Source organism: Callithrix jacchus, chromosome 11 (genome assembly GCF_049354715.1).
Source record: "Callithrix jacchus isolate 240 chromosome 11, calJac240_pri, whole genome shotgun sequence".
Taxonomy (NCBI): Eukaryota; Metazoa; Chordata; class Mammalia; order Primates; family Cebidae; genus Callithrix; species Callithrix jacchus.
Window position 1 is genome coordinate 54,925,608 of NC_133512.1, and position 15,936 is coordinate 54,941,543.

Consider the following 15,936-nt stretch of genomic DNA (forward strand, 5'->3'; position numbering starts at 1 on the left):
TATTGTTTTAGTGTTAATTGGTATAAATCTGTATATTAATTTCCCACACATCCGTACTGCATTTTTGTCTTCTTCTATGTCCTAATACTTCATAATTTTCTATTAATGAATCTCAAGTATTTAAAGTGAAACTGATGTTAAAGTTTGTGATATTATATCACCAGAGTTGCTATATTAATTGTGTATCTTTATTTTGTAAGTTAAGCTTTTACAGCTGGAATAACTGATTTCCTGGAGTATTCTGGCTATATAATTGATAATGGGTTGCGATCGATGTTCTTTTATACCACCATCCCACTATCCCAAACTCAATTCCATCCCTACCCTACCCATCCTCTATCTCCCACCTCCCTACTGCCTCACAATCCCATCCTTCCCAGAGCCCCACCCTATCCTACTGTCCCCAGTCTTAGCTTCTCCCACCCTGTCTACTCTCTCAGCCTTCCCCACCCTACCCCACCCCATTCCCTTGATGCTGACGGACGCTGAAATGATCAGGACACAGTTTGCACTTAACCACTAAATCTTTATTGAAATTTTATTGTAACAGCAATGCAGTATTAGTAAATAGAGAGCAATACAGAGTGAAGAGAATACAGCAATAAAGTTTGAAGGAGAGGTAAGGGTAATGGGGTTCAGTGGTAGGAGGAGGGCTACTGACAGGGGTGAAAGCAAGGGTTTTTATTTATCACTTTTATAACTTCCATGAAAATTTACCATCCATCATTGACAATTTCAATCTAGCAATAATTTCTCAAAGGGCACTCATCCTCTATTAAATTGTTTATCTAATAACCTTTTAACTTTATCCCACTAGGGTTTTTATTCTTGTCCAATTCGCTCTAAATAAGTTGGTCTCCTGCAGTTCCCTCCAAGTTTATTTGAAATGTTTCAGAATAGCAATCACAGGGGAAAGGTTCACAGGTACACATGTTCACTTATAGCAATATCTAATACATAATATTATTCTAACATTCTAAATAACCCCACCCAGTTACAATCACTTAATATCCCTCCCACCCTAAAATGCTTATGATTATATATCCCCTATTACTTAAACCGATTACACAAAGAAATAAAAGCAATGCAATTTTCCACAGACCAATTCAATAGCATTCTACAATCTAAAACAACAAAGAACTTTCATCTCATCAGATGTGTGTTCTCTCTTTAGATGAAAATGTAGGATGTTTCCCTCAGGGCTCTCCATTTCTGCCCAGGTCTTTCCAGCAGGGTGTTCTCTGCTGTCAATCTTGGAACTGTCTGTATTTGACATGAGATGTCTGTGGTGGATGACAACTGGATCAATTCAGAAGTCCAAGAGGTACCTGCAAACTTAAACAGAATTCCAGACTGCACCATATAGATGTGCCCCTCTTATTTCGTGCACCTGGGAGTTCACTGTATTACTTTACAACTCAATCAAACTAATGCTTCTTCTTTCCACTAAGACAAATACCTCATTTCCAAACTAAATTGACCCTTTACAAATGTATGCAAACTTTCTCTGTTTCAATATCCTAGCATGATAAATTTAGCTAGTTCTCTCTAGGCTTGCCTATCAATGGGAGCTCCTAGATCTTCTTCCTTTTTTATTTAATTAACAATGCAAATTTGGGCCAAAAGTCAATTAATTAATTTTGCCAGTTTGTCTCAAAGACTCAATTATTGATTTTGCTTAGTAATTCAATTCATCTATCTCCTTTATCTTTTTGTATTTTGCTCCCTTTCTAACTTCTTTAGTTATCAAATTCCATTGATTTTTTTGCTTTCTTATGAATAAAGGCATTTTTTGTTGAAAAATGCCAAAAAAAATTTTAAAGAATCTAATTAACATAAATTTGATTAACAACAAAATAAATCAATTGAGTGAAAGGAAACTTAACTAAACTTCAATAGTACAGCATAATAAATTCAGAATTACTTATCCTTAACATCTACATTTATAGATAGCATATATAGCAATAGAGCATAGTACACACTGCCAAAAAGTTAATCACAAGCTTTAGTAAAATCACAGCCAAATGTGGGTCAGGGACTTTCTGAGTTGTTTGTTAACCCACACCAGCATACCCATACTCCCCCGATCATTCTTGTCATCGGCCAACTTCTCCAGACTTTTGCTTGCAGTGGTGGCAAATGTCTGTGTGCACATGCCAGGGCTACAGGCAATGGCCCATTTCTAGGCACCTGCAGCTTGAAGATCAATTGACAACTGTAAATTTGACACAAAACAACTTGAATTCAAATGTATGGAGATGAACTGATACTTGAGGTAAACAGAAGTGACGCTTCAAAATAGTTCAGAAGCACGAATGCACCATTTTAAAAGTAATTACTCTAAAACACATGAGTGATTGACAAGCTTTCTAATTCCATTGAAGGGAAAAAAATTGGATTAAATAGCCAATTAGGTTTCTCTTCTGAGATTTTATATCCTTTTGTGTGATTTTTAAAAGCCCAATTAGATAGAACTGAAATTATATATGATGTTAAAATTGAAGATGAACAGGATGAACTATTATACAAATACTCCAGTTCTGAGGAGCCTCTCATTCACAGTGTTGTAAGAAGTTCACAGTAAAGAAATATTTTACACTATGTTACTTATCATTTTTACTTAGTTTAACAATAAGAACTGGGTAGTACTTTGTAATTCAATGGACATTTCTGAAAGTCTAGTCACCACTTCAAAACACTTACACTAAAAATTTTAAGTATTTAAACATGCAAGAATAAGGGTAGATGATTATGATCATGTTAAAGATGATGCTGATGAAAAGTGAAACTTCACCGTCAGACTCCTCTTCATGTCAGGCAATTTGAGATACACACCATGTTGTTTGCAACTGCTCAAAACTGTGTTTTGGCAATTGAAGCCTGCCTCTTACATATCTGTGTAGCAAAGATGGAGTCTCAGCAACCAGGCAGAAAAATGACACGAATCCTGCAGCAAGGTCAATGGCAGTAGTAAAGAATTAAAAAGAAAAAGAGACGTTAGATAAAACAGTTCAAAGGAGTAGCAAGGAACCAAGCTAAAGTAAGTCAGGCAGTCCTAGGCTAGCACAAAACATCCAGAGGACACCAGAGGTGTCACTGGGCTGAAGAAAACTCTTGTGTTGTCCGTTGCTTTGAGTCTTTGAGTTGCTTTCAGAGGCTTTTCATCCATTGGCAGCTTCACATCAGCTCCATCCTCTAGAGCGACCCTTTTCATTATGTGGATTCTGATCCTTTTGAAGTGGTTACCATCAGGTAATGTGGAGCTCACTAAGGAAGTCCACACTCTCAAGACAGTGTCCAGAGCCCTAATTCCTCTTGTTCAAAGATAGGAGTGTGAATCTGGGTGCTAAATCATTTCCCCTGTCTCCATGCATCCTAACACTACAGTCTAATGAAGGGACTGAAGATGGAATGCCCAGATGCATATGGAGGCAGACACATGGATAGATACTTCCAAAACGTCAGCTGGTGGTTTTCCAGTCAACTAACAACACTCATGAAAATTCTTTCTGAAGTACCAGGACAAGTCTCTTAAAAGGTGGGTAAGGGATTTTGGAGTCCTTTTGATCTGCCACTCTTTAGCCTTCGAAGGTGATTGAGAGGTGGTCACATTTCACAAACCTCTAACACCCCTGGAACCACCAGTAATCTCTGGTTATCAGGTTTAATGCTTTGTGGAAGCCATTATGGCATGATGATGGTAAGGTGTGTGTCAAAGCCAGAGTCCTTGGGTACATGCGATTTGCACCACGATGTGATGGCACACTCTTAACATACAAGAGTCCATCTGAGAGGGCCTGAGGTGTTTCATGTAGCAAGGGTTTTGCCTGCCCCTGGGAGAACCAGTTGAGTTGCTGCTCCTTGAGAATTAACAGAACCATGGAAATGGAGTTTGAAGATGGTGAAGTTTCTAAGGGTGCAGCAGGATGATCACGGAAGCCTTTCCACACTGCACCAATAGTTTTGGCTTCCTTAATAAGGACTCGGTCCTCTAGTGATGTAAAGAGAGTACTGAAACTGCAAGAAAAGTCATGTCCTCCTCCACCTCCTCCTCCTTGTCTCCCCCTCCATGAAGAAATCAGCATTTGTATCAGCTTCTCTGTAAATGTTAAACAAGAAAATTGGCAGCCTATAATTTAGATGATGATAGAGGTTTTAGTAAGTAAAACCCAGACTTCCAGGACTGCCTGGAAAGTAAACTTATTAATTATTTTAGATTGGTAGTCAAGGTGGAAAACTGAGAGATAATTCGTTGGCAAATACTCTGCTGCTCTCAGAAAATGTTGAAAGTCTTTTGGTGCTTTAGGATGTGTGCCAGTCCAGGGTGGCGCTGACCTTCTGTAGCCGTTTCAGAGAGGATGTGCCTCAGGTGGCTTGAAGATACAGTAGCCTAAAATTTAGCACACAGTCACTGATTAAGAAGCTGAAAAGGAATAAATTTTGAGGGCAGAGATCCTGAAGGACATGACAAGTATTTACAGGGTACTGTAAGATGGAGGCGGCGGTGGCGGTGGTGGTGGAGGCGGCGGCTGTGGCGGCGGGTACTGTGGCACCGGAGGCTGGCGGTACCAGTGTGGATTCCAAGTGATCATAACAGGTACATACAGTGATCTTCCTTGTCCGTCTCGTCCCACTGGGTACCAGGCGAATCCTACTGGGTAAGTCGGGTACGCGGCATATGTGGGGTATGTTTGGTATCCAGGTATTTGAGGTACAAATTCAGTGTACGTTGCCAGGTGTGCTTGGTCTTCTAAATTTGGAATAGATAGGCGAGGATACTGATTCTGGATAGTAATATTGTTTGGAGCTCGGCAATCATAAGAAACTTGCAGTTTCCACCCCCTCTTCACCTGGAGAATTTGGGCTCCATTAGGTGCAACTGTTGGAGTAATTAGCCCATCCTTTACATTTCTTGCCACAAAATCTCGAAGAGCTGCCATATCAGATTCAGACAGTGAGTACACATGTCCGCTAGGAATACTGTGTGCTCCAGGTATCATTTCTATGTGAGGGTCAACCAGGCGGTGATCTGGGTAGACGTGCTCATCTACTGGAGTGTACACATTCTGGACATAGTAATACCTCACTGGTTGGTAAACTCTGTATCCATCTACTGGATAATAGAGTGGTGGTTGTGGTGCCGGTGGTGGGAGCGATGGTGGTATTGGAGAATACATCCGGCAGTGGTAGCGGCAGTATTCAGAATCAAAGACGATGGATCGAGTGCTCCAGGTGATGTTGGGATCATGTGTGCTCAGCCAGCGAACCCCCAGGACGACAGGGAAGAATGGAGACTGAGTCACATCAAATGACAGCACCTCACGGTGATCTCCCAGGTCAACTATCAGGTCATGAGTTTCGTGGACAACTGGGCCCGATGCTATGGGGCGCCCATCAATTGCTTCCACAAGTATTGGCCAGTCCTTGATTCTTAGAGGAATTCCATTTTGAGCAACGTATTCATGATCAATGAAGTTGCCAGAAGCACCAGAATCGATCATGGCTCGGACAAACAGGGTGTGTCTGCCCGGAAGATGAATCTGGAGCATCACTTGCAAGTGTGGAGATGAGGCATCATCTTGTGGGGACCTTATTATTTCTGGCCCGGTCGCTGAAGGTCCCTCTACAGCGGGGCCGGGGAGTTTCCCGCCGGTGAAGACTTCGAGGCCTTGGCAGGACAGTTGTCAGCATAGTGACCTCCTGTTCCACAGTAGAGGCAGAGGTTCAGCTTTCTGCGTCTTTCTTTTTCTTCCTGGGTCAGGCGCATGCGGGCACCTCCCACCGGCTCAGTTGGATCTACCTGGTGGTGGCTTGCAATGTGAGGCAACACCAGCGCCCGGGGTGGTGAGCGTGGCTTGCGAGCTGCAGCAGCCCTGGCCAGCCTTCTCTCAATGTGAATGCACTGACCTATCAGAGCAGACAGCGACTTGGCGACCTCGAGGTGGGAGAGCTCCTCCTGAATGTGGTCACTGAGGCCCTCGTGGTACTGGTCAATCAGTGCAGGTTCGTTCCAATCCAGGTCCTGGGCAATCATCTGGAAAGCATTAGAGTAGTCGATGACAGACCCCATACCTTGGCGCAGTCGTCTGATCTTGCGTTTGGCAGCCTCTCGCCTCTGAGGGTCTTCAAAGACATGTTTCATTTCCATCATGAAAGCCGGGTAGTTGTGCATCAAGTAGTGAGAGCGCTCCAGCTTTGCTGAGGCCCAACGTGCAGCACGGCCGGTCATCATGCTTGTCACGAAGCAGACACGGACACGATCAACTGAGAAATCTCTGGTGCTCTTTTCCATGAAGACCTGGCACTGGGACATAAAAGGAGCCAGCATGTCTGGGTTGCCATCAAACTTCTCTGGGAGGTCTTCTGGGCACTCTTCCTCTATTGCAGGGGGTGGGGCAGCAGCTGCTGCAGCACCGCGGAGCTCGATGTCATCATCCTCATCCTCTGGGGTGGGTTCTACCTGCTCTCGAAGGGTAGTGTTCTCCTCTGTGAGCTTCTGCACCTGGTTCTGCAGATTGTTGTTCTCCTCAGACTGCTTGATGACCTTCTCTCTTAAGTTGTTGATCTCTTCAGAGAGCTCATCTCTCCTTCGTTCGGTCATGTTGGGGACACACGCACTCTTATGGCCAGTGTGCTTGGAGTTGTTGTTGTTGTTGTTGTTGGGGGGAGGGGGAGGAGGAGGAGGTGGGCAGTCGGGACCCAGGGTGACGGTTGGGGTGGGAGGAGACCTCCCAGCTGTAACTTCACTTCTGTGGGGATGGAGGCCTGGATCCTGGCCCCCTCTTCCACTCCTTCTTTTTTTTGTTTTCAAAACGCGCTTATTTCTGTAAATAAAGATAAACATATAAATCTAACTTATACCTTCAAAGCAGCAAAATGTAGACACAAAGGATTTGATATTTATATTATCCCTTGTTCTATGTGCTTACTTTAATAATTAGCAAACAAACAAAAACAAACTCTCAAAGGGAAGTTATCAATCAGCACCATACAAAAAGCAAACTACTTTTTGATGTTCAAATGACCTTGTCCTTCTCAAAGACCACCTGTTGATTATGATTCAATAATATATTATCAACAGCATGCTTACCTTTATAAACTATAAGAGAATGTTAAGGCCTCTAAACAAGTAGTTTCCTATTGAAACAGAACTTCAAGGCAAAGAAACTTCAAGGCAAACATGGATACCAAATCAATTATGCAAATTAAAGCCAAAACAATAACTTTTGTTATTAGAGAAGCTAGGCCAAAAATAGTCAATACGACAACTGATAGAAACTCATAAAAACAAGAGGAGAGTCTTAAAATCGCAATGAATGTATTCATCAGCCCTGTGGGGGCAAGGGGGTACCCTGGTCAACTGTCACAATTCTGTTCCACTGCCACAGAGAAGGTAACTGATTATCAAATCAAACAATCACCACCACAGAAACCACAAGACTGCCTAAATTACTTTTCTGACCATAATTTAAATCCCCAAATAAAATTCTCTGTGGGACAGAAATGGCACTGAGCAGCAACATATATATATCAGTTTCCCTTGTCATTATGCAGTCATTCAAGAAATACTAATTGATGCCTCCTAGGAAAAGCTATAAAATGAGACATTCAAAGAAGCCCAATAATAATATACCTCAAACTAATTATGAGGACTTAATTAAATAGTGCAGGTAAATTACACAGTGAGTATTCAATAATGGTTAGCTGATATTAACAAAATTATTAATTAGAAAATAGAAAGATAACTATCTGCAAAAAAGAGTGGGATTAAAACGGGGAGAGGTTACAACTATAGCAACATGAGCATGCATTTCCCACCTAAAGATACTTAATTTTTAATAAATACTGTGTTAGTCAAACAAATTCAAGGCCTTATTTTTCTGCAGGTCACCAGTTTGCAATCCAGTTTTTAATCAAGATTTGTCAGCACAGCCCCAAATGAAGGTTTGTAACGTTAAGGTGAGACAGAGCCACAATCCTATGGGGTGAGTGGATGTATATGGAGAGGTGGGGGTAGGGTGTGTATTTAAGCATTTTAATTATGAATGCAATGACAATAAATCACAGGACCTAACACAGTGTCTGCCTGTGTATTTCCTGAAAATATGCTTAAATGCATTTAGAATAATTTAATTATTTTAAATTTTATTAATAATCAAATCCCATATTTAGAAAATATAAACATAAAAAGTTTAAAGCATAATATGTAAAAGTTTTTAAAAAGTTAAAAAAACTTTAAAAAGTTTAAAACTTTTCAAGAAAGTTTAAAAAAATCTGTAAAACTTTTTAAACAAGCAAAAGTTTAAAAACATAACTTGGTCCGCTCAGGATACTCACTATGTGATTTACCTGCAAAAGTGGATGCCAAATAAATTCTATAGAATAAGGCCAAAAAGAGGATATGTAGTTGGTAATTAGAGAAATAGTTGGTAATTAGAAAATAGGTACTATTTTCCACCGATAGGGTAAATTAAAAAAAAAAAAAAAGTAGTCATTAAACATGATGCCCAGCCCCTTGCTGTAAAGAAATGCTCCTTCCTCCTCTACTCCTAAACCTTTAGGTACCTCCTGTGCCCCAATGTCACCACCCACATACACTTTCCCTGTGTCCTTTGCAGTTGGTGTAGCCTCTCCAAGGAGTGGCTATACAGCAAGCAGGGTCTTTAAGAGACAGGGAGTAGTGTGACATTTTAATAGTTTTAACCCCACTACTTAATTACGTTAGTAACTTAGGCTACAAAAACAATATATAATTGAAATTCAAGATAAAATATAAAATATTCAAGTTTAGAAAAAATTAGAAAACACAATAAACACATCATAACCTGTGACATTCAGTATCATTTCCAACTCCTTAAAGACAATTGTATTGGTGACCCTGACAATACAACATCACAACATAATGCAATTTTTATTTAGTGAATTAGGAATTTTCATGTCCCATTAACAAACAAACAAACAACTAGTAAACATAAGTAAGGTGATGAAGGTGCCAAGAGCATTCATAGCATGGCCTGGTACAGCCTGACCACTTGTCAATCACAGCCAGTAAGGGGGGCTTTATTGAAGCCCAGGTCTGATAGTTTTATTATCTGCAAAAAGCAATGATGGGACAGAAATAACAATACATTAGGAAATTAGCAAACAATTACTATATGGTTTAGGGAAACAAAAGATCAATGAGTTAAAAATTCAAATACCTTTGGTATAGGGAAGGTAATTTAAAAGTGAAAAGAGACCCAAGTTAAGATGGGAGGGCTGCAACAATAGAACTTGGGGGTGCATGCCCTCCCCTGCCACCAGTCATTTTGTTTTTTATTTTTTAACGTACTGTTGGCCAAACAAATTCTAGGCCTACTTTAGCCTACAAAGTCACTAGCTTGATTGCTGACCTTTGCCAAAAACAAGCCTGAGGACTTTAGATGAGGGTTTGCAAGTTTAGTGTGGGATGCTAAAAGAAACAACTGCCCAGAAAACAGTAGTTTATCTGTTAAATTAATAGGGTAATGGGCAGGCAGGTTAACAGTATGTATAAAAATGTTTAAACAGCAACTGAGGCAGCACAAGTTAAGCTGGGAAAAGGAACATGTTTACTTGATTTGAATTATAGAACTGTGTATGGCTCCTTAAACTCCCCCTTAGTGGGGCTGCACTGGAGGGAAGAGGTCAAGAGGTTCCATTCCTGAAAACTTGAAGGACACACTGCATAAAGCCAAGCTGCCATCTTTATATGATAATAATTTCCGTTTTAGTCTATTTAGTAATTAAATACATTTGGTTAATTATTGACTCTTTGAAATAGCTTAGAAAAATTTCTATTCCCCAAACACAACAAAGAGCAACAGTAGCTAAAAACCATATGTAAATATCTTATCAGGAAATGACACCTCATTAAGCAACTCTTATTTGCTTCATATTTTCAAATGTCCAATTTTTTAAGTACTATCATATACTACTTATGAAATGTGAATTCTCTTAATATGCATGATTTTACCATTGTTTTGAACCTCTTTAATATGCAAATATAAAACTTTCAAAGAGGAGGGGGAATTACTTAAAGCTGTAATTATGATAAGCACAAATTTTCCATAGATTGTGTACTTGTTGAGGGGAGAGGGTACATGACAGAAATTTTGGGGCACCAAAGCCCCCAATTTCCCTCTTACCAAAGTCCTGGCTCCTGATTTGTAATATAAGGAACCAGGTTTAAAAACTTCTTCATTCCGCTAGAAACACATATCTTACGTGGTCCTTCTTACTAGCAATCAGTTATAAATTTGTTTTATATAGATGTTTAATTATGCCAGCTCAAACAATCTATATTTTGTAATGTAACCACTTTACGTTATATTACACAAACTTTAAATAATACCAATATGTACCAATAATAATCTACTTGCCCCAAATTAAAATCAGCTTTTTATGAAAAAAGCTAATTATTTGGAATAACTAGCTTTTCATGAAAAAAGCTAATTATTTGGAATAACTAGCTTTTCATGAAAAAAGCTAATTATTTGGAATAACTAGCTTTTCATGAAAAAAGCTAGTACTTGGAATAACTAGCTTTTTATGAAAAAAGCTAATTATTTGGAATAATTAAAATTTAGTTGTTTTGTATTACAGCTTATATTACTGGAGTTTAAAAATACATACACTTTTTTTTTGAATTTGTTAAATGTGAGCGATAATGCAAACAAGGCAACCCAGGACAGCAAAGCACCATAGGAAAGTACCAAATCAGAAGAAATCTACACACACCAAGCAAGACACTGAATAAACCAATTTACTCTGGTCATTTAACACATATTTAACGAATGCCTACCATGTGCCAGGCACAATTTATTATACATAGGCAAATAGGCTAGGATTAATCACCTAGAGATCCAAGAAAAAAACTCCAGCTCCATAGGTACGCAAATAAAAGACTCCTACTCAGAGGCCAAACCAGCAGCACCAATTTTGTATCCAGCAAAACATCCGATTCCAAAAGGTCCACTAGTGTCTCTTCAAAAAACCTTAAATGTGAAAATATTTTTAAAGTTTTAAAAAATAAGTTGTTAATGTTTTGTTTTTATTTGCAGTAAAATCATTCAGCTAACTTGCCTTTAGGGGCACCAGCCATGTTAGCTTGCAAGGTCCCTTCGAAAGCCACTATTACGAGTTTAAATTGTGGGATTATTTTATTGAATATATGCAAAGCACATATTAAAAGTGCTCATAAATTCCAAGTATAATTATTATTATTTATTATTCTATCTATTAGACACTAGTAGCCAAAAAGCTAAACCAACACAGTAGAGAAACCGCAGGGGGGCGGGGCTGTACAGCCAGGCTTAGGCAAGGAAGGTGCGCAGGCGCAAAGGACATAGGCCTGAGGGGAGGGGCTGAGGGTTCACACTGCGCATGTGCGCTGCTGGCTCTGAGGGAGGCTGGGCTTATAGCTCAGCCCGGCAGAGGCAGGCTTAGGGTGTGGCTAAGCTTTGGAAAGGCGGGGCCTGTGGGAGGCGGGATCTGGGCAGCTCACCTCGGAGGAGGCTGGCCAGGATAGGCGGGGCTGGGCAGTTCACCTCAGAAGAGGTGGGCCCGAGAGAGGCGGGGCCTGGGCAGTTCACCTCAGAAGAGGTGGGCCCGAGAGAGGCGGGGCCTGGGCAGTTTACCTCAGAGGAGGCGGGATTGGGAGAGGTGGAGCCTGGGCAGCTCGCCTCAGAAAAGGCAAGCCTGGGAGAGGTGGGGCCACGGCAGCTCACCTCAGAAGAGGTGGCCGGTGAGAGGCAGAGCCCAGGCAGGCAGGCCCTAAGGCACTGGGAGGAGGGGCCTGGGGAGGCTGGGTTTAGAAGGCGCGCTCTGGGAAGGCGCGCTGCAGGGGAGGCGCGCTCTGAGGAGGCGCTGTGGGAGGAGGCGCCAAGCACGCTCCAGACCGATACTGCAGAGAAGACACGCTAGGATGGGCGGGGCGGGGCAGGCCTGAGACTGGCTGCTACAGGGCTGCAGAGTATATGTACGCCCCCCCCAGAATCCCCCTCCCAAACCCCTCCCACCAGCCACCAAAGCCAGATTCATTTCATGCAGCAAGAGCAATCACCCACAGATCCAACCCCCCCCTCGCCCGCCGCCATACTCAGGAAACCCAGTTTCCACAAACTGTTGCTGGACCCTGATTCGCGCCACCACAACTACACCGCCACTTCAGTCAAGCACAACTAGGCAGGCAGCCCGCTCTGCCATCACCAAAAGATTCCCGTTTCCACTCGAATCAGCTCCCCAGCCACTCCACTGCTATAGCAGGAATGGTGCGGGCAGAGTGTTAAACACTAATTTTTGCCCGGGGCTCCATTTTGTCTACCAGCACCATCGTGCAGAGACCCGTCCTGCCGAAAAATAGAGCGGGAGCCATTCCAAAAGGTGAAAGGGTGGGGTCCTACTCCAAGAAGACAGAGGAATTGTACTCTGCAGCGCGTGTCCCACTACGGCTGCTTTATGTCTGCAGTTCCTGTACCCCTGCAGCTCTAACCACTTTGTAGCTCGTTTTAGGTGTGAATTGTTCCGCAGCTCATGTACCTCTGCAGTTCGTGTGCCTCATAGCGCAATGAAGCGCTATTTTCGGTCTGGCTAATCGCATCATTTTTGTAGCGTTTTTTGTAGTGCTACTCTTCTGCAGCTCAGATTGTGCAGCGCGCGTAAAGCGCAATTCAGTTTTCCGTCTGCAGCTCTTATATTGCTGCTCCTAGTTCTGGATTGTGGCGCCACTGAAGCGCCCATCCATCAGTTTGTAGCACATAAAGCGCCCATTAGTTTCGTAGCGCTATGAAGCGCCAGTTGTAACGCCCATCAGTTTGTAGCCTGCGTGAAGCATGCTTGCAGCACATCTGAAGCGCCAGTTAGTAGCGCATTTGAAGCGCTTATCAGTTTGTAGCGCATGGCACTTGGTAGCGCATTTGAAGAGCAAATTGCAAATCGATCTGTAGCTCCTGTTGGTCTGCAGCTCATCACTGTCCGCAGCTCATCTCAGTCTACAGCCCGTATCTGGACTTGGTCCTGGAAACCCAAGCCTTGAAGGCATGGTTTCCCCATTTGTTTTGGGGTACAGCCAGTGAAGGCATGACAAGGTTTGCGTGGAGACATTCTGGGGTGCTACTCCATCTCCCGCAGCTCCTGATAAGTACGGGGAACGAACGTAAGCTTTAAAAAAAAAAAACGTCCTCACCGCATACTCACCACGCGAGGACTCCTCTGCGAAGACAGGAAGGATGGGGTCCCACACCTGAGCCAGGCGCGGTCTCCACTGGGTGCCCCGCAGCCCGGAGTGGCTCCGGACGCCAGCCCGCTCAGCGGACCTTTCGCCAGGCTCGGTGGACCTTCTCCGCTGTTCTCCTCAGGGCGCAGTCAGGTTTCTTCGACACACACCAACCGAAGTTGAAGCGCGTGTACTGGGAGCACAGACTGCGAGCCTTATATAGGGTGCACCGAGAAGGGGGGCGCCAAATCCCAGCGTGCTCCGCGGGCTAGGGGGCGGAGGGGCGTGCGGGGGCGGAGGGGATGGGGGGATGGGGGTGGGGGCGATGGCCACGCTTCAGTGGCCCGCCGCTAGAGGGAGTACGGGATTACAGAGGGGGTGCGTGATGCTGATGCTGAATTGGCCAAGCTGGGAGTGAAGAAGAAAGGGAGGGGTGGGGAGAATCGAGGACGGACGGCCTAGCCAGGCCAAGAATGCTATTGCCCCGGTGGTGGGAGCTGGGAGACCCCTGTGCTTGGACGGGACAGGGTCGGGGGGCACGCAGGATGAGCCCCGCGACTACTGGCACATTCTTGCTGACAGGTTAGTGGCCTGCGCGCGACGGGGAGGTCCCGGGGCCATCAGGCTGCCGCCTCCCCCTCCCCCGCTCGGGTTCCGGACGCCTGGGCGCCCCCTTTGGGCACTGGCCCCTCTTTCTGCCCCAGACCCTACCGCGCCCCTCCTTCAGTACGCCCTGTACCCCATTTTCCCGGCCAGGCCCCGCTTATCTGTCCCCAGGCTTGACCCCTGGCCTTTTTTTCCTTGCGCCCCCGCGGGCCCCTCCCTGCTCTGCGGGCGCAGAAATTCCATCTCCAATTCCCTTTCCCAACATCCGCCTTCCTGCTCAGCCCCAGGGTAGTTCTCTCTCGATCCCTGCGGCAAAGAGCTGGGTGGGGGTCGTTGCCTGTTTTTCTGGGGGTGGGGGGAAGACGTTTCCCCGCAATTGGGCTCTGCGGGCGGGATGCGAGCCAAAGGAAATGGGTGTCAAGCTGCGTCCCCGCTACACAAACACATCTTTTCTCCTTTTCTTGATCGTGATAGAGAACACAAAAATGTGACATTTAAAACACCGAATTTCCCCCTCTTGCTAAGTGCATTTTTCGGTGGCGGAAATCTCGGTTTTCTTAGGTTTTACGGAGCAGGGAAGCGGAATCATGAAATGCTGGGAGCCAAACAGGGCGTTCAGGTCAGGGTTAACCCCGGCTGGAGGCCAAGAGATGCTGCCGCACCAAGCGCGCTATTTCCAGAAAGGAAACCCAATTTAAAACAACTGTGGATGCCTCCAGCGTGTTTGGCGGGCTTCAGAGGCTGCCAACTACGGACTTTTGTTGGTGATTACAAGGTTTACACAGAGACCTTGCTTCCCCTGCAACGTTACGTTTTCCTAAATCTTGTAGGGTGAATGAATGCGTTTAGTCACGGCAACCGCACGTTTAATCCTCTCCAGCGGGTTGCCAAGATTCGGCCACAAATATTTGCGTGCATTTATACTATGAACATATATATTTAATGTCAGGGAAAATTGCAGTAGCTGATAAGACTCTAAAATAGTGATGAGGAAGGACGCTAAATAAAACCTCAACCTGGATTCCCATCTGAGCGCCTCAGTGTTAGGCGCTTGGGAAACTGACAATCTGTTGATGATCTTAGTAAAAGAAGTTTAAGTTAAAAGGGAAAACCAAATTGTCTACAGCTGAGTTAGATTTCTGAAACACAGATGAAACGTTTTCATATTTGAAGAGCAAAATTGAGCACATTAGTAACATTGCTACAGATTATTTTATACTTGGAGGAGCAATAAGAATTTGACTTATTGTCATTACAGCGTTGCAGGCACCACACTTTAAAAGCGAGTCTTTCTAGGAATAAACAAAACTGTAGCTCATTTACTGAGATTTTACTTTCAATTAGAGATAAAATATCCACCATCAGGAACATGAATGAATGAAGTGCAGCGTTTTAACAAGACATTTTCCTAGGAAGTTGGATGAACACAATTATACTTTTTAGAAATGCCTTTTAATTTAATCTTTAGGATGTTCACCTTATTCTACAAGATAGAATAATTTCAGGATACCTTATGCTTAGAAGAGTACTGTTCCGGTGACCGCTGACAGTCAAATTCTTAGGAGTTTTGTTTGTTTAAATTCAAAAGTTATTTCACCTTGTTAACTGAGACATTTTTCTAAAAGCTGAGATTAAAAATCAGTATAGATGAAAAGTAGGAAAATTTCAAGTTCAAAAATCCATCTTAAGACTTTAAAAGTTTGAACAAGTTTGAATCAATTTGATTTTTTCATTCCAAAATGTTAACCGGACTTTCAAAAAAACCTTCATTAGTATTTTTACCATACTAAAAGTAATTTCTAGTCATTGTGCAAAATTCAGGAGAGAAAACCCTAAAGAAGTCTGTAAAGAAGAAAAGGTCACCTGTAACCTCCTCACCCTGCAATAACACCAGTAAATATTATAGAGTCTGCTTTTTCAGACATTCTCTATGCATATATAGGTAGCTATACAATAAATATTTTTTCATAGGATTGCAGATAAATACTTTCTAAAAGTTAAAAACAGGATCAAATTAATTCTACTCAGTTATTTTCTTTCCAAATAGCCTTTAAATGTTAAATAACATTAAGTTTGCAGAGCTTTCTTTAAAGGAA

At 43.0% G+C, this 15,936-nt stretch overlaps 2 protein-coding genes across 14 annotated transcripts in view; one reads left to right on the forward strand and one right to left on the reverse strand.

Moving 5' to 3' along the window:
- Positions 1-505: 505 nt before the first annotated feature.
- Positions 506-13,473, reverse strand: PEG10 (paternally expressed 10). Of its 2 annotated transcripts, none has more exon segments than NM_001302557.1 (2): positions 506-6,824; positions 13,205-13,473. In NM_001302557.1, coding segments are annotated over 2 exon segments (2,355 nt in total). In that variant the 5' UTR covers positions 13,210-13,473; the 3' UTR covers positions 506-4,475.
- A 157-nt stretch (positions 13,474-13,630) lies between these two features.
- The window catches only part of SGCE (sarcoglycan epsilon), a 75,938-nt gene continuing 73,632 nt past the window's right edge, over positions 13,631-15,936 (forward strand). For all 12 annotated transcript variants that reach the window (XM_009002419.5, XM_009002421.5, XM_009002420.5 and 9 more), the window contains exon 1: positions 13,631-13,816. In XM_009002419.5, coding sequence (XP_009000667.1) covers positions 13,708-13,816 — 109 coding nt within the window. In that variant the 5' untranslated portion in view covers positions 13,631-13,707. The remainder of the gene's footprint in view (positions 13,817-15,936) is intronic.